This window comes from Gekko japonicus, unplaced genomic scaffold (assembly GCF_001447785.1).
Source record: "Gekko japonicus isolate JY-2015 unplaced genomic scaffold, Gekko_japonicus_V1.1 scaffold127, whole genome shotgun sequence".
Taxonomy (NCBI): domain Eukaryota; kingdom Metazoa; phylum Chordata; class Lepidosauria; order Squamata; family Gekkonidae; genus Gekko; species Gekko japonicus.
In genome coordinates this window covers 1496352-1522261 of record NW_015170891.1, presented here as the reverse complement: position 1 = coordinate 1522261, position 25910 = coordinate 1496352, and the positions used below count along the sequence as shown (strand labels likewise).

The following is a 25910-nucleotide window of genomic DNA, read 5'->3' as shown; positions in this document are numbered from 1 at the left end:
TGTGGAGGGGAGGGTCATCCAATTTCTCGTCCTATCAGCCTCGCTCACTACTCTCCCCCGTGGCGTAGTCCCTTGTTGCCATGGTGACCACCGCTTGCTTGCCGAGGCCTACCTGAGGCAGTCGAACCGTCACGGGTCGCTATGGATTACACGGGCAGCTACTACATGGGGCAGCGCGTCAATGGCAGGTGGGGCAAGAGGGAGAGGGTGGGAGGGCGAGCGAGCTGCAACACCGTTTCTCCACTTGCCCCCTGTGTGAATCCGTATGTGTGGTCGAGGCTTGTGTATTGCAAAGGGGGTAGCGGTGTTATTTTGTTGTGGTAGTAAAATAAAACAGCAGTGTCACTTTAAGTTGTAACAACGTTTATTTCAGGATGAGCTTTGGTGAGTCAGAGCCCACTTCTTCGCGTGGTATGAAGTGAAAATCATTATGGCAGAGGGAATCTTTTCGGGGATTTTTACAGGGAAAATTACAAAAGGAGGGGGAAAGAGAGGAGTTGACAAAATGAGATTTCGTTTGAATCCCGTCCTAAATTTTTCCAGTGTGTGCAAGGGGCTGGAACATCTGTAACACACAATAGATGATAACATTCCTGCGTGATTGAGTGATCAAGCATGTGGATGAGAGTTGAGAGCAGTTAGTGCACACCAGGTTTTTTAAAAGTAGCCAGTTGAAGCATGAATTCTGCATAAGCAAAACACAGATAAATGGGAATAAGAGCTAGAGTTATTGCAGATTACTAAAAAGAAACCAAACAGAATAAACCCTGCTAATTCTAGACTGACCATTGGGTTTACCTTCACATTCTTCCAATGAGAAACGGATACAAGACCGCAGAAATCCCAGCAATGGCTTGACACCAGCTGTAGCCTTTGTTCTTTCATCACCTAGTCCATGTTATATCCAGATATGTCCCAGTCCTATACATACACTGAAAGATTCATGATGAGATTCAAATTAATTTGCTCTGTCTCAACTATTACCTCTTGCCCTCCTTTTGTAATTTTCCCTAAAAATTCCCAAAATAATTCCCCCTGCCTTAGCATGTGAAGAAGTGAGCCGTGATTCACAGTTAAGCTCATGCTGAAATAAATGGTGCTAGTTTTTAAGGTACCACTGGATTTTTGTACAGTCTGAGTCTCCTGTGTCTTAATGCAATCATGTGTGGAAACACAGGTGTGTAACTTATTGCAATTATCTGTATCTGCAAGGGTGAAGCCCATTTCTACAGCATGCAAAAGCCCTTCTGGAATTAGTATTTTTATTACCTGTGTTTTTATTAAATAATAGCCATTCATTAAAATATGAGTATACTACCTTTCCATTGTTACTTAATAATAATTCTTTACACTGTACATATCCTAATTCCTTATGCCGATTATTTGTAGTTGTTGTTGTTGTTGTTAAGGATGCATCTCTCCCACTTGTCATTATTACAGTTATTAACATATCTCACACACACTGCCTTTCCAATTCAGAGGGGCAATTTACAAAAGTTACCAAAACAGAAAAACTATCATCTGTTTAAAAACAGCATACAAGTTTTTAGATAATAGCTGAAAAATAAATAACTCAGAACTCATAGCTGCAAATATGATAATGTTGTTGCATTAACTGTTGCATCTAATGTACATCACTGTCACCACCATTATAGGACTAATGGTAGTAATAACAGTAAATCAAAAAGGAGGGGAAAGACCAGACCAGGGAGCTCATCCCCAAACCAGCAAAGCAGAGAAGCTAAAAGTAGCTCTTTCAAAATGGCACCCACCTATGTCATGTGCTGAAATGCAGTATTATGTCTTGAGTTCAAGGGGAAGTTAGCGGTAGTGACTATCCAAAATATTTTCCATCGCACATTTTGTGGTCCTAGCTTTCAGTCACAGTATGTTAGGGTGCTATAATGTGGATTAAATTTGTATTTACTGGCTGCATTCACACACACTAAATCCACTTTCAATCCACTTTCCAACTGGATTCTACCAGTTCACACAGTAAAATCCAGTTGGAAAATGCACTGAAAGTGGATTGAAAGTGAATTATTTAGTGTGTGTGACCGCAGCTACTGTCACTTAACAAACTATTATTTTATTTGTATAGCAAAATGTTGCTTCTGCATTGTAAGCAGTTTTCCAGGATCCCAGACAGAAAAGTCTTTCCCATTGCTCTAGATCCTATTCACCAGAGATGCCAGGTACCTCAAGCTCCTCCAGAGCTTTCACCTCTCCAGGCACAATGGAATCCTGCCCTGCTACTGCCTCTTCGCCTTCCTCTCCTTCAGATTTTCCTTGTGGACTTTTGCAGATTGGAGGGAAACGGCACTTACACCCTTCCAACAGGAACCAAATATGTTGGTGAGATGAAAGACGGAATGTTTCATGGCAAAGGCACCTTGCATTTCCCCAGTGGGAGCAAATATGAAGGAACTTGGGACTGTGGAATAGCCATAGAGGTACCATCACAAAATCTCTACCACATATAGAAGATGAAAACAGTTATGGTCATAATATGTCAGGACAAGGAGTGAAGGATTCCACTGACCCTCTCTGCCCATTGATTGTTATATGCTGAGAACTGTTGGGTTTGTGGCAGTAATTTGGAGAGAAATAGTGTAAATCCAGTGAAGAAAATAGTGGTGTTGACCTAGGAGATGTGGGTTCAAACCCCTCTTCAGCCACACACTCAGTGGATGGCTGGAGACATGCTGTAGTGCAACGGTTGGCAGACTTATCTATGAGCCAAGAAGTTCCCAGATTAAATCTTCGCTCTTCCATGAACTCAGTGTGTGGCTTTAGGTGGGACACCACTCTTCCATCTGCACTATAATAATCCTGATTTACTGTGCAAGTTGAATAGAAGGATTATGTGAAATGCTTTGGACACTGAAAGATAGAGCCGAACAACATGTGATGCTGATGTTTACTAACAGAAGTTCCAGATGTATTATTTGGCCCTAAAAAACAAACACAGGGAGGAGACATGTGATATGGATCAGAGCCATGGCACTTTGGGAAGAATAGTTAACTCTTCCACTCACACTCTTTCCCCCAGTTGAAAACAGGTCCTCCAAGTAGGGTTTAAAGCAACCCAAGGTGGAAATTGCAAGAAGGGGATTAAATTAAACCCCCTGCCCAGCATCACGCCCAAATCTAGATTGTGCCCTTGCAGCTGTCTTTTAGGGTCAAAAATACATTTTAAGTTTCTGACTTAGAACTCCAGCATCATGTGTGGTTTGGCCCTATATAGCATGGCCTGTGTCCATTCTCCAAGTAGTCTACCTTACCATGTTCTCATGAAAATAAGGAACCTCAGTACTCTCATTGATCCCTAGGTGGGAAATGGGGTTGGTCCTCAAATCTGAACATGATTAATGAACCCCTGTCTTTCCTTGCAGGGGAAATACACCTTTGCGGATGGCTTGGAATACAAAGATGACAAGTGGCATTACTGTGATGGTTATGACAGACGGTTTTATACAGAAATCTGCAATGGCCTGAAGCCAGCAGGTACTCGTGTAGTGACTGTCAGATGGACTCAACCAATCTTGTTCATTGCGAGCGACAACTCTGTAAGGAGCAGAACGCATATGTGTGTGTGTGTGCACAAGTGGATGTGTTTAGTGGATTATGATCAACTTGTTGTTCAGTCACACAGTCGAGTCCGACTCTTTGCGACCCCATGGACCACATCATGCCAGGCCCTCCTGTCTTCTGTTGCCCTCTGGAGTTTGCTTAATTTCATGTTCATTGCATCGATAACACTGTCTAATCCTCTCATGCCATTCCCTTCTTCTTTTACCTTCAGTATTTCCCAGCATCATGGTCTTCTCCAGTGAGTGCTCCCGTCTCATTTGGTGGCCATAGTATTTGAGCTTCAGCTTCAGTATCTGGCCTTCCAGGGAACAGTCAGGGTTGATTTCAATAAGTACAACCAGTGTATAAACACAGCCACTAAAAACTCCAAAACAGTGTGGCAGCTAAACACAATTTAGGAGCCAGAAACAAAACAGTCAGTGGTGTACTAACAAGCAGCTGTCAAAGGCCTTTTGAAGTAAGCATTTTTACTTTCTGGCAGAAGGCAAAATGGGCTGCTCAGTAGCCTCAAAAGATAACTGATAGGCCTCTTTGGACCCTCTGAGCCTCTCTGTTGTTGTTTTTGTATTTCAAGGCATTTCTCAGCTTACAAACTTGGATCCTCCTCGGCCCATCCCAGATGGCTGCTATGACTGTGGCGATGGTTTCTACAATCCTGAAACCAGAGTGGTGGTCGATTATAAACACCGGTTTCTAAGGAATGCAGGTACAATTCTGTCTGTTGGATCAGTTGTACAATAAGGCATGTGTTTACCTTGGAATTATAACCTTCTGGTTGAATGAGAACTTCCTTTGTTGGCTTCTCTAAGACCCAGTTATTTACTCTATGCTCTGTGATAATTTATTTGAAATTAACCCAAAAGCAGTGACAAACTGGATATATTATATACACCTGCCTCACAGGGTGTTTGTTGTGGGGAGAGAAAGGGAGGGTGATTGTAAGCCACTCTGAGACTCCTTCAGGCAGTGAAGGGTGGGGTATAAAACTAACTCTTCTTCTTCTTCTTTGAGCAGTGTAAATGAGGTTATTAATCTTCACAACAACAGTGTGAGGTTGGTTTGTTTAGGAATTTACATTGTGCCTCTCCAGAGGTCTCCTGGAAGCAGCTCACAAAGTAAAAACAACACAAGAATAAAATTATAAAAATAACAAACATAAAAATGTGAATATTAAAACAAGCCATACAGTGCCATAAAACAGATAAAGAGTTGGAGGCATAGAAGAAGCATAAAACAATATTCAGCATCTTAAAATGTTATCCACAAAACAACCATCAGACTAGAAACAGGTCATAAAAACAACCATTAAAAAGATGGAAGTGTTCCATTAAAATCATGATTTAAAAGGAATATTTTGGTCTGGTGCCTAAAAGGCAATAAAATCAGTGCCGTTCAGGCTTTGAGGGGTTACATTCCAAAGTTGAGAGGTAACCGATGAAAAAGCCCTGTCACTTGTTGCCATCTCTCTGCAGATGAGTTGGACAGTATGGGAGAATGTAGTGCTTCAGTAGCCTTGCCCCAAGTTCTTTAGAGTTTTAAAGATAACAACCAGCACTTTGAATTTTGCCTGGAAACAAATGGGCAACAAGAAAACATTTTTCAGTGTAGGGATGATATGATGCCCATCGCAAACCCATGGTCATATCTTAGCAGTTAAGACCAACTAAAGTTTCCAGTCAGTTTTCAAAGGCAGTCTTATATAAAGTATAGTATAGATAATCTAATGTGGATATAATCAGAGTACATGAAACTGCCTTACACCAAATCAGACCATTGGTCTGTTAACTCTGACTGACTGCAACTGGCAGAGGTTTTGCACATTGCCTAGTACCTGATCCTTTTGACTGGAAATATTGGAAATTGAACCTGGGACCATTTGTGTGCAAAGCAGATGCTCTGTCAGTGACCCACAGCCTCTCCCTGTTCACATGGATCTCTGTGGCCAGATCAAACTTTTTGAGGAATGTCCATATCTGGCATGTTTGCTGAAGGTGAAAAAATGGCACTATATGTAATGGAACAGACCAGAGCATCCTCAGGATCCAGAATGCAATCTCCTCCAGAACAGGCTGATTTCAGTCCTTGAGCAGATTTGTCATTGAGTGTAACTGCCCAGTCTATCAGGGAACAGACTGATACTGCTGATGGGGTGAGCAGCACCAGTAAACCATTGGCACAGCTCGACTTCAGTGGAGCACACCCACTCATACACCCTAATAGGAGCAGTTGCCAAATCAGAAGGCTTGGCCCACAGAGATGGCTGCGTGGTCAGACAGGAGTAGCCAGACACTGGGCAACTTGGGCAGAGTTGGTTGGTTGGCTGCCTCCAGCCAATTTCCCAAGCAGGAGAGCCAGTTTGGTGTAGTGGTTAAGTGCGCGGACTCTAATCTGGGAGAACTGGGTTTGATTCCCCACTCCTCCACTTGCATCTGCTGGATGACCTTGGGCAAGCCATAGTTCTGTCAGAGCTGTCCTTGAAAGAGCAGTTCTCGAAAGAGCTCTCTCAGCCCCACCTACTTCACAGGGTGTCTGGTGTGGGGAAGGGAAGGGAAAGGAGTTTGTAAGCCGCTCTGAGACACCTTTGGGTAGTGAAGGGCAGGGTATAAATCCAATCTCTTCTCTTCTTCTCTTCTTCTTCTCTTCAGGATGGCCATATAAGGGGGGGGCACAGTCAAGCAGGGGATACATCTGCTGTGGAAGGTGAAGAGCCAGGTTTGAGTTATCAGCCATTAACCTAGAGAGAAAGCCAAGATATCCTCAACTCCTGCCCTGGAAAAATAGCCCTATGGGGGCATGCCTTGAAGGAGGGGATGCTTCAGAGCCTGGAGTGGGACCAACATAGAGTGCTGTTCCCACCCTGAAGGAAGGAGTGAGGATTGCAAAATGAATTCCATGGCAATGTACATTGCACATATCCATGAATTTGTTAAACAAACCGAAACTGCTAAGGCATTACCCTGCCTCTTCAGTGGAATGTTTGAGCAAGGTTATGATGTCCTCCCGCCCTCAGGGACTGCCGTGTTGACAAACAGAACACTTCAAACTTGTCTGGACTGAGCCTCCATTTAGTGGTCCTCATCCATCCCATTACCGTCTCCAGATATTTGTTAAGGAACTCAACAGACCCACTAGACTCAGCTGTTAGGGAGAAACAGAGCTGGGTGTCATCCATATTTTGATGACACCTCATTCCAGTTACCTGGATGGTTTTTGCCTGTCGTTTCATGTAGATGTTAAATAGCATGGGGGATAAGACGGACCCCACAGCATAAATGTCATAGCACCAAGCAACAGTTCCCTGGCATCACCTTCATGAACCAGCCAGCCAGGTGGATGGGGATTCATTGAAGAGTGCTCCTCAATTCCAACTCAGCCAGCCTCTACTGAAGGATACCATAGCAAATAGTAATTGAAAGCTCATAAGAGGTAAAAAAATATATTAACAGGAACACACTCTCCTGACAAATTTTGTCAGGACAGCTGAAGCCATTTCCAGCCTGAATCTTTATTGAAACGGGTCTAGATAATCCTTCTCCTCTAAGATCACCTGAAGATGCATAGCTTAAATACTTTGCCAAAAAATGGCATATTGGCCACTGGGAGGTATCCATTTAGGTCACTCAGGTCCATAGATCACTTCTTCAGGAAGGGTCTCACAGAATCTTCTTTCAAACCAGTCGCTCCGAACTGCACCCTCCTGCATTTATTACCCCCTGGACACACTTGATCAGGAAGCAAGGGTAGAGGCTGGATGCGAGGTTTGGCTGAGAGCATAAAACTATCCCAAAGATCACCCCCATGAGTTGTGTAACTATTCAAAGTTTGGAACCTGAGCTTCCATCCACTGCACCATACTGATTCTTAGAAGCATTAGTATTGTGGGGGGTGAAGGTTAGTCAGCACACTATAGATACCATCTGCTACAAAGTCCACCTTGCTTCAAAATATTAAACAAAATGATCTGCCACAAATAGCTACTCATGGCACAGACCCAGGTCAATGGAATGCAGCAACTTTGCTGATGAGTGTGATAAGCACACGCTTTCCAGAAACACAGGAACCCAGACAGATCAGCCCAGGCAGGAACGCCTAGGAATTCCAGTTTCTTTTCTCTTTTTTACTTGCGCTTTGAACTCTCCTTTGTTATATTTTATTACTATAAACTTACCACTAGTATCAGCCCCTATTAAATTGCCCATTGTATATATCCCATTCTGCAAAACAATTGTTAGTTGAATGTGCAAGAGGGGCCTTTTGCCCCCGGCTCCTTCTCTGCACAGGTTACTTTTGAGGACATGGGTGTGAAGAAGGGATGTAGCTTAGGAGTCCATCCCTTCCTTTAAGGGCACTGACACAATTGAAAGAGCCAGGGCTTGCATGACATCAGAGAAACTTCAGGAGCCCCAAGAGAAGTCGTTCAAGGCACAAGGCTACAGAGGTGACAAAATGCACTGGTAAATAGTCGAGCTGTGTGCAAAAGAAGCCAAGAAAGGGAGCTGGTAGGAGGGGGAACAAGTCCAGGGCTGCTCCTTTACAGGAAAGCTTGCTGGGCTTCTGGCCAACTCTTGGGAGCATCAAAAGCAGATGGCAGGAAGCATTGCAAAACCTCGGGCAAGAGCCAAGCAGGTTGGCTGAAATGATACCTTCTTCCTCAAGAGCCAGGTTTGAGGGGACATTTCTCATCCTCTGGGGATGCTTACTTCACTACAAAGACATTCGTTTTCACTGCATCTGTCTCTATTCCTGTTACTTTCCCTTATTTCTATGAATATAAGGAATGGGGCTTTTTCAGTTCATTGGAAACACCTCCCTGTTAGCCTCTCTCTCCAGTTTTTGTTTTCCCTTGACATTACAGAGCTTATTGCAAAATTGAGAAAGGAGGTCCTGCAGTTTGCTATATATTTGTCCAAAATATGGTGAATTTGATTTATATGTGTAAGTACCAACAGTTCCAGATAAGTTTTATGAACGTCCATAAATAAGTATATACATTTCCAGTTTTCAATCACATTGCATTGAATTCTGACAATCACATTGAGCTGACTGTCAACATTCCTTCTGAGTTTTCAGTCATGGGTCATTCAGTTAGGTGTCTTCAGATATATTACTAACATTCACTGTAGCATATACACAAACAGGCACTTTCATGTAGCTAAAAACCGGCCTCTGTTATCTGAATGGCCATGATGTCATGGAATATTCACAAACATTTCATATGCTCAGAAAGAACAAAGGACAGGGTGGGTGGTGTTCTGTTGGCAGGAATGGGATCAGATAGAATCTGTGATGCTAAACAGGTGAAGAGGTTGAGATATTTGAAGCTGAACGTGAGGAAAGCATTAGACAGAGGCAAGCTAAGTGGCAAAAATGTTTGTTGACATGGTGGCTGAAGGGGGAGAACAGTAGGCAGCAGGCTGAAGAGCCCCTGAGCAGCATAAGGGGCATAGGCAGATGGCAGAAGGAAGGGCAAGAGGAGTTGGGTTGAGGGACTGTGGAGAGTCAGTGAGGAGAAAGTGGTATCGAAAACCTCAACCAAACCTGAGGGACCTATAAGCCACACTCCCAAGGTTGTATAAGCACCATTCCCTTGTGGCTCCTTCCTCACTCCTGCCTTATCCGTTGAATTGGGTTTTGCTGTAGCCGTCTGGGACAACGACTGTCATCGCAGTGCCACAGCGTGCGATGCCAAGGCCGGCTCCTCATCTCTGCCTTGCCTGGGTTGGCATGTGTCATGGCTTCCTCCAGTGGCTCCCAAGAGCACACCTGGACCTTTAGAAAGCAGAAGTGAAAGTGGCTCTTGAAAGACACAACAATTTCGTAACTGATATGCTGGTCGTCTTTTTCATAGTTAGGGCTGTAAATTCAGAGGAGGACCATCCCTGCATATTGAAACTCTTCAGGACAAATAAAATGTAGTTCTTCAGATACTTTTAAAAACCAGGCATTGGGTTTTAATCAAGGAATGGAAGTCCTTGCTGCTTGTGTTTTTTTTTAACATGCTATGCTATAACTCTGTTGCTTTTGTATATTTAATCATTGTGAATTATAAGCCGTGTGAAAGATTTTAGCTCTGGGGCATTTGCCAGATGGTTGATTCTGCTTTTTTTACCCAACAAAAGACATACTGTTTGTGGCAAGCCCCGAGAAATTGTTGGTAATCAGTGTATTCTTCCAGGAATGGGCGCCAGACCTGTTTGCAAGAATTCCAGCTTTCGCTGAAATTAATTGTGAGCACTTTAGTCTCTGCTCTTGGGCACAAAACAAGACAAATGGTGCCAATTGTTGTAGTCCTTTCCATCGCATAGCAGTGTTCATGGAGGAGATGGTGTATATTTGGGGGACTATGCAGTTTGTTGCCAGTCTGCTGGTACTTATCTGCCTTGGCTAGGCAAGTAGAACGAGAACAGGTGAAAACAACCCAACCCTTCAACACATACTAGCCTTGTTTCAGGAAGTACAGCTCAGTAGTCAAGGCCATGGCAATCTCAATAGCTTGTACTAGAGAGGTTGTCGGTTTTGGTACATGTTAGGGAGGGCCTACGTTGCTGAGTAGTAGAGTCATAAGAACATAAGAGATGCCAATGTTGGATCAGACCAAAGGCCCATCCAGTCCAACACTCTGTATCACACAGTGGCCAGAAATACCAGTGCCATCAGGAGGTCCACCAGTGGGGCCAGGACATTAGAAGCCCTCCCACTGTTGACCCCCCCCCCCAAGCACCAAGATGACAGAGTATCACTTGCCCCAGAGTCCTATCTATACCTTGTGGCTAATAGCCACTGATGGACCTCTGCTCCATATGCTTATCTAATTCCCTTTTGAAGCCGTCCATGCTTGTAGTCAAAGATGGTTCAAGGAATTTTGTCAGTCCAAGCAAAATAAATCATTGTTATTTTCCATGATGCCACCAGATCCGGCCTGGCCAGCAGCACCACAGCATCCAGGAGGCAATGGCTTTTCAAACCACCAGTGGCCAGGAGCTAGCCAAGCCCCTGTAGTGTATCAGCACCCTCCTCAGTCTGCTACTCCAAGCAGTTCCTGAAGCAGGCCCGTAGCCGTGGTGGTGCGCAAAGGGGCATGGCCCCACCAATCATTTGTCATGCCCCTCCAATCAGCACTAGGGGTTGTGAAATCTGCTGTGAGATTCTCCTTCCCTAACTAAACCCAAGCTTTGCCAATGAGGGACACCCCTTCACTGACAGCTTTCAAGAAGAGGCTGGACGAATATTTGTCAGAGATGCTTTAGGCTGGTCCTGCATTGGGCAGGGGGTTGGACTGATGGTCTGTATGGCCTCTTCCAACTCTATGATTCTTTTCCTCCTCCCACCTCCTTCCCAGGCTTTCCCTTTGCACTTTGCTTCCTCCACAAAGTAGTTGATTCTGCAGTGCTCTGAAGTACATGACACAGTCCTTTTCCCACCTTAGCTTGCTAGCTCGCACCAGTCATGGATCCCTCTGATCTTCAGCACTAGAACACATTAATGTAGAAGCTTTTGGGGGGGGCTCTGTTTTAGCCCCGGGGGGGAGTGTTCAAAGGTGGTTGGAATCAGATGGGGTGGGTGGCGGCGGCAGCCTCTGTATTCTGCCTCTCACGAGTGGACTCATGACCATTTCACAGGGTGTGCTGGTGCCCATGCAGCTGCTTTGGCCCTTGAAAACACCGGGGGGGGGGGAAGAGTTCTGCACCACAAGCCCACGGTGGATCAGGGCATCACAGCATTTTAAAATCTTTGTAAAAATGGTGGTAATGAATTGGTGATGGCAACAATTTTGCCTTCTCATTTAACTGGGCTCAGCGAGGGGCGGGGTCAATCTGTATCTGTAGAGGGAAGCCTCCCCAGCTTCTCTTCCCAATTGTGTGAAGCAAAAAAGTCGCCCTTGCCCTACATGCTAGGCAGGCTGTAGCTGTGAAGGAAAAGTGTGTATTCTCATACTTGCTAGCTTTGCCAATTCCATGTTCGGAAAGTCCTGGAGATTTGGGAAATGGAGCCTGAAGAAGGTGGGGAAGAGACCAGGTATAATACCATAGAGAGTCTGTCCTCTGAAGTAGCCATTTTCTCCAGGGCAAATGATCTCTCTAGTCTGGTGATCACTTGTAATTCTGGGAGATCTCCAGGTACCACCTGGAGGTTGGCAACCCTATTGCATTTCAGCCTGCATGCCTATAGCTGTCCTTAAGTCCTTATAGCAAGTTATGTGGAGCCAAACCAGAGCAGGGTTTGGGGCTTTTGGGGATGTGTGTGAGTTCAACAGAAGATGATGGTGTTGTGAATCAAAGGGTCCATCCATCAAAAAAAAATGCACCTTCTTCTATGATATGTGTTAGCAAAGCCTTATTTCATGGTCAGAGGAAGAAGCAGACACTTTTATGGTGATAGATTGGTAGGGGCAAGGTTTTTTGGGGGGGAGAGAAAGAGGTGCCAGAATGCTCAAGAGGGAAATGAAGTTTTCTATCTGTATATTGAAAATTCATGAACTTTTAAATATTTTTAAAAGAATTTTGTCAAAGAGGTTTTGGAACTCCATTCCAGCACCTTCCCCCAGGAAAAAAAGCCCGGGTAGGGGGGGATTCCCATTTGGCACTCTGCAACCCAGAAAAGTGGGATAATATGGGGGTGGGGATCTTCGTGCATTTACAAGACTCTGTTCATCATGTATAAATAAAGGAAGGGGATATTTGGTTTTAAACAAAATGGATTGTCGTTTAACCTTCTTTGTAGAATGATCCCTTGTAGAGACTTTGCACTACATCATAGCTCATTCATATAAAGCACATATAATGATGTGCTCACCACCACTGTACTCATTTGCCCCCCCCAACAAAAAATTTTCTAGCTACGGACCCGTACTGGGGTGGCTTGGCTGGAGAATTAGCCCTGGGGTAAAACACATGCTCTGCTGGTATGAGTTCAGTTCCTGGCATTTCAGGGTACAAGACTGGGAAAGGCTTCTAGTCTGTAACCCTGTAGAGCTGCTTCTAGTCACTTCAGATATGATGGACTGGATGGACCTGGGGCTGCCACTGTATTAAGCAGCTTGATATGACTTTCACATCAGATACCACCTATTACCATATGAACCTACCAGTTCTTTAGAAGCTTCTTCAGAGGCTCAACCGGACATTCCCCTGCCATCTGCAGTACAATGGGTTGTTACACGGGATGGACCTGCCTACCAGTGAAGTGAAGAAACTCCTTCCTTAGGAAAGTTCACACTCTCCCTTCTTTGTTGGCCTTTAGATGTCAGGCAAGGGCCATTTTGTTCTAGGGGGTGTTTGGCATGCAGGCTGCATTCCAGCAATAGACCATTATTCTATTTGCTGTTAATGTTGGCTGTGCCATCAATACTGTTGATTTTGCATTCTGTGTTTCTGTGCATTTTCTTATCTTGTGCTATATTTTTGTTCTTCTGTGGGCTATTTGGGTTATATTTGCTGGGTTATGATGGTATGAGCCATCTTGGAGACCTTTTTTAATCAGAAAGGCAGACTACAAACATCTGAAGTAATAAAATAAATGTGCTTTTATGACTTAGGAAACCAGAAGTGCATAAGGAGTTCGATGTGGGCAGAGGGCAAGTGTGGTGCAGTGGTCAGAGTCTTGAACTAGGATCTGAGAGGCCTAGGTTCGAATCCCCACTCTGCCATGGAGGCTTGGTGGATGACCTTGGTCCAGTCACTCTCCCTCAGCCTAAATTGCCTTGCAGGGTTCTTGTGAGGATATAGTGGAGGAAAGGAGAATGATGTAAGCCACTCTGGGTCCCCACTGGGGAAAACAGCAGGGTATAAATGAAACAAACAAATAAGTGTTGTGGATTGCCTGGTGCCCAAGCAAGCTGCTTATCCATGGCCTGATACATCAAGGTCCAGAAGAGTAGTCATGTTAGTCTATTGTAGTAAAACAAAACGGTACTCCAGTGGCACCTTAAAGACTAACGGTTGTTTATTCCAGCATGAGCTTTTGTGAGTCAGGAAGTGAGACTCCATCACTTCTGAGGACAAAATTTCTGTTTTGTTCTGGTACATAAAAGGCATCCTTACGCAGAGACAGACTGTTATATTCTCCCACTCAGAACTTTCAGCTTGGACAGGCAGCAGTACTCCAAGGGTTCCTCAGAGGGCCCTTTCCTGGTTTCACAGCCTGCATTCCTTTACCTGGTAGTTCCCAGGACTGGCTCTGTTTATTTGTTAAGAGATTTGTGTCCCATATCTCCTAAGCTCAACACAGTTTCCATGGGAAATAAACCAGCATTAAAAATCACCTAAACCATAAAAAGGTAAAGGTTCCCTTGCTCGAAAGCCAGTCGAGTCCGACTCTAGGGTTGCGGTGCTCATCTCCGTTTCCAAGCCGAAGAGCCAGCGCTGTCCGAAGACGTTTCCGTGGTCATGTGGCCGGCATGACTAAACACCAAGGCGCACGGAACGCTGGTACCTTCCCACCGAAGTGGTACCTATTTATCTACTTGCAATTTCTTGCTTTCGGACTGCTAGGTTGTATATAGAAGTATATAAAATTATATAGAAGTATATAAAAAGCACATAAGGCAATGTGCAATTAAAAAAACAACACACCACTGTGGCACAAAGTTGCCTTTCATTCTCATACAGGCAAATTGATTGCTGAAGTACCTGCCTTTTGCTTGCTCTTTCCATGCTGCTGTTTTTCTTCTCCTGCCTTCGGGATGAGATGGTTCTTCAGTAGCCCTAAGGTGGCTGTATGGGGAGGGAGAAGCCACCTCGATGGGAACAGCTTGACAATTGAGGAAACAATGCCCAGGCAGTTCTGTCTTCTCTCTCCTTCCCACAGGGTAAGAGGGCACTTCAGCGACCCAGTGCCCCAGCCTTCTGCATGCAAAGCAAATACTCTGTTGTAGAGCTGAGGCTCCCCTGCCAAAAAGCACACACTGGAACTTTGGATTCTAGCTGCAGAGGACAGCCTTCCATGCAAAGTGCCTAAGAGAGTCAGTTCCAGCCACTTCCAGTTGTCGAAATATTTGTTCTTTCTTTGTCAGTGGCCCCCTTTCCCTGGTGCTTGTGCACAAGAGCAGACTGGCCTTTTAACTTGCAAACAAAATTCCCAGGGGGCCTCTGCCCTGGAGGATGATCCACAGCAAAGAGCAAGTCAGTCCCCTGAACTTGACTCTGCTTGCTCCTAGGCTGTTCCGAATTCACAGTCCCCCCACTGGCAAGGAAGAAAGGCAAGCAGGCAGTTCATATGGCAACACAGAGTGATCCCCTTCGGCATGGAGCAATCCCCTCAGCTCCAAGTAGCTCAGACTGAGGAAGTATAGCAAATCAAGGAGCTTTATAGCAGACAGCAGCCTGGGACTGGCTTCCTGGCTGTTGTGTTCCAGCTTAAACTTTCTGCAGTTTTCTCCTCCACAAGGAGCAGGAAACTCACCTCTGATCCAAAGGCTTCCCAGTTCCAGGCCTTTAACACCTAACAGGATTCACAGCCCCGCCACCATTCTCCAGTAAGGAGAGGCGTTTCCCATGGATGATCTGCTTATCTCCCACCGGGTTGCTCTTAATAACCTTCCAGTTCCATGGTCTGAGGGGACAATATCACCCTGCCATATGCCTAGGGTTGCTAACCTCCAGGTGGGGACTGAAGATCTACTGTAATTGCAACTGATCTCCAGGTGATATAGATCCATTCCCCTGGATAAAATGGCTGCCTTGGAGGGTAGACTCTGGCATAACATACCTGCTGCGTTTCCCTCCCCAAACTCTGTCCTCCCCAGTCTCTGCCCCAAATTTCCGGGAATTTCCCAACCTGCAGGTGGCAACCTTAGGCCACTTATCCCCAGACTTACCACATCCTGGCACAGGGAAAATTTGACTATGTAGGTCACAGAGCATTTTCCTGGTGGACCAATGTAATGAAGGAGCAACAACAGCATATGAGGAGCTGTTGGCTTGCCCATCACTTGTTGCACAGTCTGGGCTATTTATGCTTGTCCTTGGCTGGGGCCCACTCAGTGTATTTTGCATCCCAAGTGCCATTCTACTATGCTGCACCCGGAGGTCTTGGAGCCCATCAGCAGACACAGGCAATATGATGAGTGTGATAGAATCAAGCCGGTTTCCAGCCCTCCTTATGTGCCTCTTTTGCAAACCCATCATGGTATATGCCCTTCCTCCAGGCACATCATGTCTGTCTTGAATGGGTATTTCACTGGTTAAAAATGAACAGGACCTAGATATGTAAAGAAAACCAACAACAAGCAGTCTAGTGAAAAACAAGGGAGGAAGAAAATGCTGAAAAGCACATATGCGAGGGAAACGGTACACAAAAATCCTGGTCAGGATCAAGGTATAATTGTGTGCTATTTTGACTGCTAGGCTCTGCATCTGGATCAGGAGCAAACAAGGGGCCACCCAGATGCTTTTTGTCCCAGTCCACCCTTGTTCTGGCATGAGCCTCAACAGCAAGGCCAAGCTCCAGCTGTAGGACACCAGACTGGCCATGAACGTTTGTTGCACAAATGAATATACCTAGGAAGAACCTTTTGCTTCGTCCATCTTTCAGGTTGCTGGAGTTGACGCTGTGACCGTTTTATGTTTGTCAAACCTGTGCGCTGGTTTGGGGATATTTTTGGATCTTAGAAATCGGGCCCATTATCACTTTGCTTTGTTTTCCATGTACCACTAAGCCTCTTGCTTTGTCTGCGTTATCCCTTTTTAACTTCTCTTTGACTGTGCATTTAGCTTTATAAGACCTCTAGACAGAAGATGCAGCCCAGTCCTGCTTATCTTTGCCCTGTTCCTTGCATTGGAACATGCAGAGCGCTCAACATAGCCATGTCAACAGCAATGTTCCCTCTAACATTGGAGGGAGTCCTGTGAGCAGAAATTCTACTTTGTGGCTCCTGGCATTCAAGTTGTGAGCGAGCAATTTGGCTACTGCATAAATTAGTCTGCTCTGGAGCCCTCCTTCCTGAGCTAAGACAGAAATGTGTGAGCTGGAGGCTAAAAGACTGTGAGCTGGCTCACACCAACTCAGCTTAGAGGGAACACTGGTCAGCAGCATACAGTGCGGGGGGGGGGATGAAGAAGGCAAGCCCTCTGGCAGTATCTTGTGTACCGCATCTTGGGGGCCGCAGCCCTGTCTCCCATAGGCCATGGTGGCAACAACCAAGCAAGGCAAAGTTATAAGACTGTACTTCAGTTACCTTTAGTTGGATACATCATTTTGCTGCAAGAGCATGAGGCTCACATTTCTAACTGAAAGAGAAAACATACACAAGCCATCCAGGGGCAGACTTCTCCGGCCTTACCTTGTCGTTGTGGGGCAGGGCAGTTGGGAGCTCAGCATTCTCATATGGGAGCCCTGAAATTATTCATTTCTCTTTTTCTACAAGAAGAAGCTCTCCTTGTTTTGATTTGCAAAGCCATCCCCCTAAACAGCCCCCCACACGCACCATTTCAGCATGAATTTGTGCCATGTGGGGGCTGCCAAGGGGGGGGGCAATAGGAAAAGAATGAACTTTTAAAAGAGAAATGAGCTCAGATATGATTCTCACCCACAATGTGGAAAGCTGCCTAATTGCTCCAGGGTGATAATTTCCAGTTGATTAAAGAGTATTTGTATTCCCTCTTTCTTCCCTCCCCCCACCATTTTTTGAGGGGAAATCACATCTGAAGGTGATGATGTGCTTTGGCGTTCATATTAATATAGCCCAACAATTGCCGTTTGCAAAAAAAAAAAAATAGTAATTACAACTTGCTGTCTGGGAGGACTAATCAAACTCCGGGCTTTAATTCCATTTTAAATATGGATAAAATGCGATTTTCCATGCTCACCCTGGTGTTGCGGGGTTACGGAAGCCGCCGGCGACAGCACAAGGGGACTGGCGTGGTTAACAAGCAGCTGCCGCCAAGCCCGATCGGCATCTGTGATTTAAATTGTTAGCTGCACAGTCAGGTAGAGAGTAGAAAGGGTGGTCGAGAGGCTGTTAAGTCCCTGGCCGCCAATTACGAACAATCAGGGAGGAGCCTGAAGACTTATTCAGTACAATAAACCCAGTTTGTCTTGTTTCAGGGGTTACTGCTGAAGAGGCTGCAGCTGCACTGATTCAAATACCCGACAACTACAGTGATTATCAGGCAGCGTCTTCTTTTAGGGTGGCAAAAGTACAGCGAGCCCATCAGTTAACTCTTTAGCTTCTACCAGGTTTTGGCTTCTTTGCACTTTCCTGCAGCCGTGCAGACCTGTGGCACTGCAGAGCTGTCCTGACTAGGTTCCGACCACTGGTTCTCCTTCAAAGAAATCTGGCAAAATCCATATGTCCCTTGTGAAGCAGAGAACAGTTGGCAGGCAGTGGTAAAGCCACCTTCAATCCACTCAGGAACCTGGTACAATCACATTCTGAACCACCTTTCTGTTTTTCATATCTGATATACACATATTTAGAGCAGCTTTCCTATTTTTCACAGCAGGAGAAGGGTAAAGGAGTTCTCACAGTGGCATGGGTGAATTCACTCTTGGCTAGGCAACATAACTTGACTACAAGGTTGTTTTCCTGCTCCTGGTCCCCATCCCAGTCATTTTTTAGCTCAGGAGAGGCCGTGCTGTTTCCCAAGAGGACAGCTCGGGTGCCTGCATTTTGTAATTCACCTATTCAAAATCACATCCATTCATATACAACTGGAACAATGTAATGCACTGGGTGTTACATTTTGTGCTTTATTGACTCCCCCGTCCGACTTTAGACCAGCGGTTCTCAAATTCTCTGAGGTGAGATATACTTCTAAACTTACTTGCAAGAGTTTTCCTAACAAATAGAGTAACTCCACACCACTTTCTTAATCCAGATATAAAAACTCATGACTCTCATATCAGCCAACACTGAACTAGTTTAGTATTTTTAAATACATAGCATTATTGAGCAACAGGCTTGTATTTCGTGGCCGTTTCACACAGTGTGCAGGAGCAAATCCAAACTTACCTTGACGCCTCCCAGACCATCCCAACTCACCCTATTTCTCCTCCTCCTCCTTGGTCTTGTGACCCACGCACAGGCTGAGAACCACAGCTTCAGACTGTAAGCTAGTTGGGACAGAAAATCGTTGTGTTATATAAAGCACCATCCACACTGATGGCCCTATAAGAATAAATCAGTCAGTGACTGGCAATTCTGGGCCATATGCACACAAAGAATACCCTCGAATGTGGAAGAAGAAATATTAATCGGCCTTGAAAAGAAGATGATGTTACGGAATAGGGTTAGTGTCCGCTGCCCCGCCACCCCATAAATTTACCAAAGAAGTAATTTTGGCTTTAGGAACCAGGATGGTCTAATGGATTGAATAATGTGATGGATGTAGAATCTGGCTCCCGACTCCTGTTCAACCATCCTATTATTTATTAATTTGTACATTTCTTTCTTGCATTTCCTCAATTCAAACTGCTTACAATTCTGCACTAGGAAAACCCAATGCACAAGACATAACAAAAACAGAGTGCCACACATTTTTTATCTTTAGCCTTTCCTAACTTATAGATGCCCAGGCTTTCCAACAAACAGTTAAAGGAGGTGCCCTCCATGCTTTCTCAGGTAGTCCATTCCATAGCACTAGAGCTACCACCAGCAAGGCCCAGGACCTTGCTGAAAGAGCCACTGTGGTATAGAGGTTAGAGTGCCAGTCTAGGATCTGGGAGAGCCAGGTCTGAATCCCCAGTCTGCCATAGAAACTTGTTGGGAGACCCTGGGCCAGTTACTAACTCGCAGCCTAACCTCCCTCACAGGGATGTTGTAAAGATAAAATAGAGGAGAAGAGAATGGCGCGAGCTATTTTGGGTCCCTATTGGAGAGAAAGGCAGACTATAAATGAAGCATGGTTATTTCAGATGTGATGGCTCTCCAAGGCACTGATTTTAATTAAACATGGAGTAAAGTGTACTGTCATTCCCAAGAGTGTATAGCTAACTGTTAAGGGGCACATCCCAGAAGTGAGTTCTCTTGAACAAGCCCCATTGGATGGAGTACTGTCAGTCCCATTCACTTCACTGGAGCATGTATAAGAGAGCTTCACAGTAGATTTTGTCCAGAAAGATATTTTTAGGGTTATGATTTCAATTTAGGCTGATAAACCAGCTTAAGTACTTGGAAGTTAAACCCACTGAAATTGTTGGAACATAATTCTTGGGAAATTTAGGATCAAAATGTGAGTGTTCAGCCCTCAAATAGATGATGAAAACCACACAGGGCCAGCCATAGGGAGCAGGGGTCTCTGCCTCCTTAAAACACTCCCCATGTAGACAGAAAAATATGACTATGAATTAACTAAAGTGGAGGACCCCAAAGAAGGGCATGTTCCATAGAAGACAGAGCGCTGAGAGTACCTAAATGTCAATTAAAGGGGCAGAAGTGTTTCTTTGGGGGAGGGGGATCAGGTTGCTCAAGCCCCAGAAAACTCAGAGAATCCTGGAGAGGGAGATTGGAATGGTGGGGTCTCCCCGAGCTGTTCCCCTGGCCATAATTCCTCATGGATCCCCAGCTTGTAAGGTCTGTTTATAATTGCCAAGCGAAAAATATATTAAAGTTTCAGTCCTGGAGCTGTAAGTCTTGTAAGTATTGTATTAAATGAGCCCTGCATGCATAGTTAGCTTTAATTTGGATTGCAACCTAATTATACAGAAATATGAAATAGGGGAGAAATGAAATAGGAGAATATTGGCACCTTAAAGACTGTCAAAATTCATTGCAGCATTAACTTTCAAGAGTCAAAGCTCACTTCATCAAATGAAATAGCAGGGTTTCAAACTTTTATTGGTAGATCAAACAACAAAAATGGTAGTTGATTAACCAACAAGGGCCAGTTTTAATTGGTGAATATGTAAATTAAAGGCAGATTTATTATTTTTGAGGCTCTTTTGGTTCCAGGATGTCACTGTAATGGGACTGAAAATATTGAAGAGGGTGTTTCCCTGTCACAATGTAGGGCAGGCGTTAGCTGATTAAATTGTATGCTCTCTCACACTGCCTTCCACTTGCATAAAGGCCCCTCTGTCAAGATTTTGGCAATACACAAAATTATTCAGATTAAATTAAGTAATTGATGGGTTAAAAGGGAGATGATTAATCATCTAAACGCTTTAATCAACCGACAGCCCTACTAAATAGTATTTTTATGCGCTAACCAAAATACCAGTTAGTATTTATTGGAACTAACCAGCCACTGCAGGTGTTTTGATTCCCCCAAATCCTCCCCCAAATCCTCCCCCTCCTTTTTTTTCTTCCAGTGCCTTCAAAAATTTCAGGTATTTTTATGTCTCAAAAATCTGCTCAGCTTATCTTGTAACCCAAGTGGTTCATATAAGCTGGAAACACTCTTGTGAACGATGCATTTGCTGATTTGGCAGAAAGATGACGAGGAAGCCACTGATATGGGGTGGTGCATCTGAATACAATGAATTTTTATGCTTCCATTGTGTGTCCTCCCTCCCCCCTTCAGATGACAACGAACATGAGCAAATCATCCGTACTTGCCGAAAAGGTTGGGACGAGATTGTTGGCTTTGTACCGAAAGCATGAGCCCCCTCAGCGAAGCAAAGAATCACAAGCACTGTTGGTGTCTAACTTCCTTGTCGAATGACGCAGCCCCTATAATTTCTACATTAAGGTAGTTTTTGTTACCTTTACTAAGGAAATAAAATGTAAAGCTTCACTTCATCAGCTGCATTGAGAGGAAATTGTGTGACTAATCACCCTCAACTCAATATAATATTCCCACAAGGTGTGTAAAGCGGTAGGCTTTTCGTAGTCTACATTGTGAACACAAAAGAATTAACTAACAAGGCTGTGTCAAATCCACCACAGCCGTCTTTTAGCACAGCACTATACCCTTGTCACACATCCACCCACAAGCTGCCGGTGGATCCTTCTCTTTACACCGGGATATTAATTGGCTGTTGTAACGGTGAGCTCAGGAACTATGTTTTTAGTAATTGGTGTGCTGACAGGGAAAATGAAAACGATTTGCCACTAGCATCGAAGCACTAAAACAAGCAATAAGAGAGGAGACAAAAGATGACGGGGAGGGTTATTGTTTGATTAGCAAGCTGCAGAAGCATTTCAGAAATGAAAGAAAAGGGAATTGCACAGTTTTCCTTGATGTAAGTGCCAGCACTTCGACTTTCATTAACTTTATTTATTACACAAATAAGACATTTACAAAGCACAACAGTTAAAAGTGGGTAACAAAACAGACATTGGTTTTACAAAAAAAAGTGCTTTACATTTTTTTTTAAATTCTCTCAATCTCTCTCTCTCTCTCTCTTTCTCTCTCTCTCTTTAAATAAATATCCGTCTTGACTGCCTGCTCTCCAGAAGGGTATTTTTAGCCACTGTAGCCAAGACATGCACTATCGCAACATGCTACAAACAAAACAATCTGCTGTTTTTCCAAGACAACTTGGTTAAGTGTCTGCAGCTGGCATTGCCGTACGAGGCCTGGCTGCGTAAAAATGGCACCTCTGCCGTTTTCAGCCCCAGAGCCCAGCTTATAGCAGGCTCAGAGGCATCCCGTGTTCAGCTATAATCCAAGCTAAGAGGGAGAGGAGGGACAAGGCTTCCAGAATCCCATCAAGCCCTACAACCTATATACATTATGCAAGTCAAGTACATCTGCATGATTCATTCTGCTTTAAGAGTTGTGCATATCACTGAAGCCTTGTTCTCTGGCCACTGGAAATCCATAATACTCGCTGTGCCATCGGAGATCTCACCAGAGATGTCACTGTTTTCTCAGCCTTAAGGACTAGAAACTTGGGCTTAGAAAATGAAAAACATATGTTCTCACAAAGTTGAGTTCTGTGTCCCATTGCAAATTTTGCCTTTGTATGCGTTACTCATACCCAGCCTAAGCCGTTATTTGTTCCTCTCTAAGGAACAGTTTGCTAGCCAAGCCATTTGGGGTTTCTTCAGTATAGTCTGGGGAAAAGAAAAAAATCCATGACATTTTACAATTCATATTTCAGATGACTCCATTTCCTGGCTGTTGGAATATTTCTAGCTGAATTCTAGCCAGAAATCTTGGTTGTATGAGAGTATGATCTGGATCTGCGTTGCTAAAATCCGTTGGGAGATTTTAGAAAATTATTTATGGCTACAGTCCAAAGCTCCAGGGGTTGCAACATACACAGTAATCTCTGCATGAGAAAGGGCTTGCCCATGCAGTTGACAATGTGTTTGCTGACCCTGAAATGTAATAGAAAAGCCCTTGCTTGCATGGAGTTCCGTATGAGCCCAAAGGCACCACACACACCCTCGAACTGTGAATCATGGTATAGTCTGCCTTCATACCTTACAGCCTCCTTCAGCAAGAAGTGTGTGAGGAGCATCTTTGTTCAAACTTTTAAAAAGACGGAAGAGATAAGAATTTCATTCCATGCCATCAATTAGAGTGAAATACATTGACTGATAAAATTGCTGAATGAAAGAAATCATGGGAGGTTTCACCTTCTCAGTATAGTTTGTATTTTCCATGTATATCACTCATTCAAGAATAAATTGTCTGCAGTTTTGCAAAGCTGTTGGAGCTTAACTTGGACAAAATTCTCAAGGCGGTCCTAGCTATTTCCTTACAAGGTACACTGAGCCATGTACCAGCCTGATCTGGGTCTGTAATGGAGTAAAAAAAAAAAAGAACTCCATCAGAATCTCTGTTACTGAATGCTGATAATAAAGGTGTCAGACAGTTTGCTTCTCACACTTTAATTTAAAAAACCAGGAGCTCTCCCAAGTGACATGCCACTAAGAGCACAGCACACTAGCATCTCTGCAGCTCACAGATCTGCTCTGGACTGATCCAAACAGCACCATGGCACGGTACTGAAAATATTAGAACTGTTCAAGACAAGCAGGGACCTTATTCCCTCAGCAAGGCCACTTTCCCTGCAGAAAGCCTGTTCATACTGGCCCCACTCCAAGTCACAAAGACCAGAGAGAGCCTATACCATGGAGATCTGCTATGACCAAAACAGCAAAGAATCTCAAAGGCTGAGGAACCTGCTCTTCTCCCTTTGACTCAGCAAGAAACAGACCTCAAGAAAGGAGGCTAAGAAATCACTGATTTCCATACTGACCTCTCCAGCTCCAAACAGAAGTAGCTGGAAAGTACTCAACTTGTGAATTTGGTCATCGGACTACAGCTGTTGGAATGCAATCTTAAAAAAAAAAAAAAAAATTGAGAGAACTCACAACACAGATGCAAGTGACAGCATCCCCTGGTCCATCCCATATCCACTGACACCATTTTAAAACCATTTGTAGTTCTTTAAAAATTGGCACAAGGCCCTAATCCGGACTGGGTGTGCAGTGTGGCGGCCCCAGGAGCTCTTCTCCCCTCCCCTGCACCTTTTCAGATGCAAAAGCAGTCCCCCCCTCCCCACAGAAGCAAGAAGGGGATCTGAAAGTGGAGAACATAAGGATCACTCTAATTTAAGCCTAGTCCACACACTGGTGATGAATGCAACAGCCACCTCTGTGTAGTGGGGTGAGCCTGAGACCCCAGAATAGGCAGTACTATGGGCATACTGTGATCTGACTCAGCAGCTCCTTACAGCAAGAGCCTTTTTTTTTACAAGAATCAAATGCTTAAAAATAAAGAGACCCATAATTAAAATTCCAGTTTTGCTAACAGTTTCTGCAGTGCTGGAAAAATCCCGGGCATGTAGCCATCCCCAGCTCCTAAAAATTTCATGCTGACATTAGGGAGTTTATTCATTTGTTTATTTCTAGAGAGGTGCTTGGTGCCTTAAAAATGTGATTTTTGGCTCGTAGGAATTAGGAAGTCTCCCCCCCCCCCCGAAGATTAGGTTAGAGGTACACCTAGTGGTTTGAGAACAGCCTAGAATAGATTTTCTTGATACAAATTGTCAGTGTTTGGCTGCAGAACATAGTATAACCACCACTCCCAAGCCCCGCCTGTTGAAGATGGACAGACATTTCCTAGAGGTACAGTCAAAGACCCGATGGTTGCAGTGCACTTGACAGATAGAGAGCTGGAGTTCCTGCTATGGAAACTCTGTCAGGATATCACCCTCAAAAAACAAAATAAAACAAAAAGAATTCAGCCTCCCAGAGTGTAGATAAAGGCTGAACAGGCTTGTCAATAGACTGGATTCTTACACAGGTTTACACCAGTGGCAATCAGCATGTTAGAATGAACACGTTAGGCCAGATGCTTTGGATTATTTCCCGACATGGTTAGCTGCTGGTAGACAAATACATTCTCTGTTTGGGTTTCAGTAGTCTCCCTTGCCTCAGTTCTAGGAACAGTAGCATGAGTAGCAGGCTTGTTGGTTGCTTCGTTCAGAGAGGGCGCTGCCCTGTAGTCCTCGCTGGCCAACAAGCTCACAAGGGCCAGGTGTTCAGCAGACGGTAGCACCAGAAGCTGTTAGAAGATATCAAATTGGTTGTGACTGAAGTGCCAAATCAGAAGAAGTGGATTGCCACATCTTGACGGCCCATGGTTGCCATGGATGGAAGGGCATGCGTCTGAGCAGAAGTGCCACCACAAGCATCCCCAGGAGATCAGGAAGAACGCTTGCCATCAGTACTGGAAGAGGATGACCTGTGAGGAAAACCATACACCAGAATTCAGCAGCTTTGGAAGGCAACACCATCAGGCAACACACATGACTCATTGAAGAATACTTGGGGACTTTTTAAGCCAAACAAAAACAAACGAAGAAGGAGGGGGGTTGCTATCAATCCTCCCTCTAAGCTGTGGAGTCCTGTGAGCAAAAATTCTACTTTCTGAGCTACTGACATTAAAGTTGCGAACAGGTGATTTGGCTACTGCATAAATTAGTTAGCTCGGGAGCCATCCTTCCTGAGCTAAGACAAAAATCTGTGAGCCAGAGGCTAAAAAACTGTGAGCTAGCTCGCACTAACTCAGCTTAGAGGGAACACTGATTGCTATCCCCTCCCCTAGCGTGCAGTTCAGCTCCTTTTTCAACATTAGTAGACCTCTTCCCACCCCATGTTGCTCAAGCTTTATTTTTGCCCTCACCAGCTTTAGTTTAAGCTCTCTGATCTTGTAGTCAAGTACTGCTTTCCATAGCAGTCTGCATTAGCTGTTCGCACAAGTTCAAGGAGCACTGCATCTTTCTTCAATAGGCCTAGCTAGCACTGTTACTGCTCTCCTCCTCCCCTCCAGAAACAAACACCATTGGGAGGAGAACTTCATTGGGAATTGAGATTCAGACCAAATGGACTGTGGTCAGGTGAGGGGCTCATGCTCAAGCAAAGCCACTCCAGTTGAACATCTAAAGTTGCTTTAGAATGAGCTACAACACTGGTCCAT

The 25910-nt window shown here is 44.6% G+C and overlaps 2 protein-coding genes across 3 annotated transcripts in view; one reads left to right on the top strand and one right to left on the bottom strand.

Annotated features, from left to right (window-relative positions):
• Nucleotides 1-106: 106 nt before the first annotated feature.
• MORN5 (MORN repeat containing 5) lies at nt 107-21271 on the top strand. Of its 2 annotated transcripts, none has more exons than XM_015418429.1 (5): nt 107-188; nt 2306-2453; nt 3396-3507; nt 4169-4300; nt 21054-21271. In XM_015418429.1, the coding sequence occupies exons 1-5, from the start codon at nt 142-144 to the stop codon at nt 21131-21133; spliced, it is 519 nt and encodes a 172-aa protein (XP_015273915.1). In that variant the 5' UTR covers nt 107-141; the 3' UTR covers nt 21134-21271. The 2 variants fall into 2 exon arrangements, with proteins under 2 accessions (XP_015273915.1, XP_015273914.1); XM_015418428.1 differs by having other exon boundaries at nt 119-188; nt 2173-2453.
• Nucleotides 21272-25154: 3883 nt separating this feature from the next.
• The window catches only part of LHX6 (LIM homeobox 6), a 32709-nt gene continuing 31953 nt past the window's right edge, over nt 25155-25910 (bottom strand). Inside the window, exon 9 of the mRNA XM_015418414.1 lies at nt 25155-25175. Within this exon, the coding sequence (XP_015273900.1) occupies nt 25155-25175 (21 nt within the window). The remainder of the gene's footprint in view (nt 25176-25910) is intronic.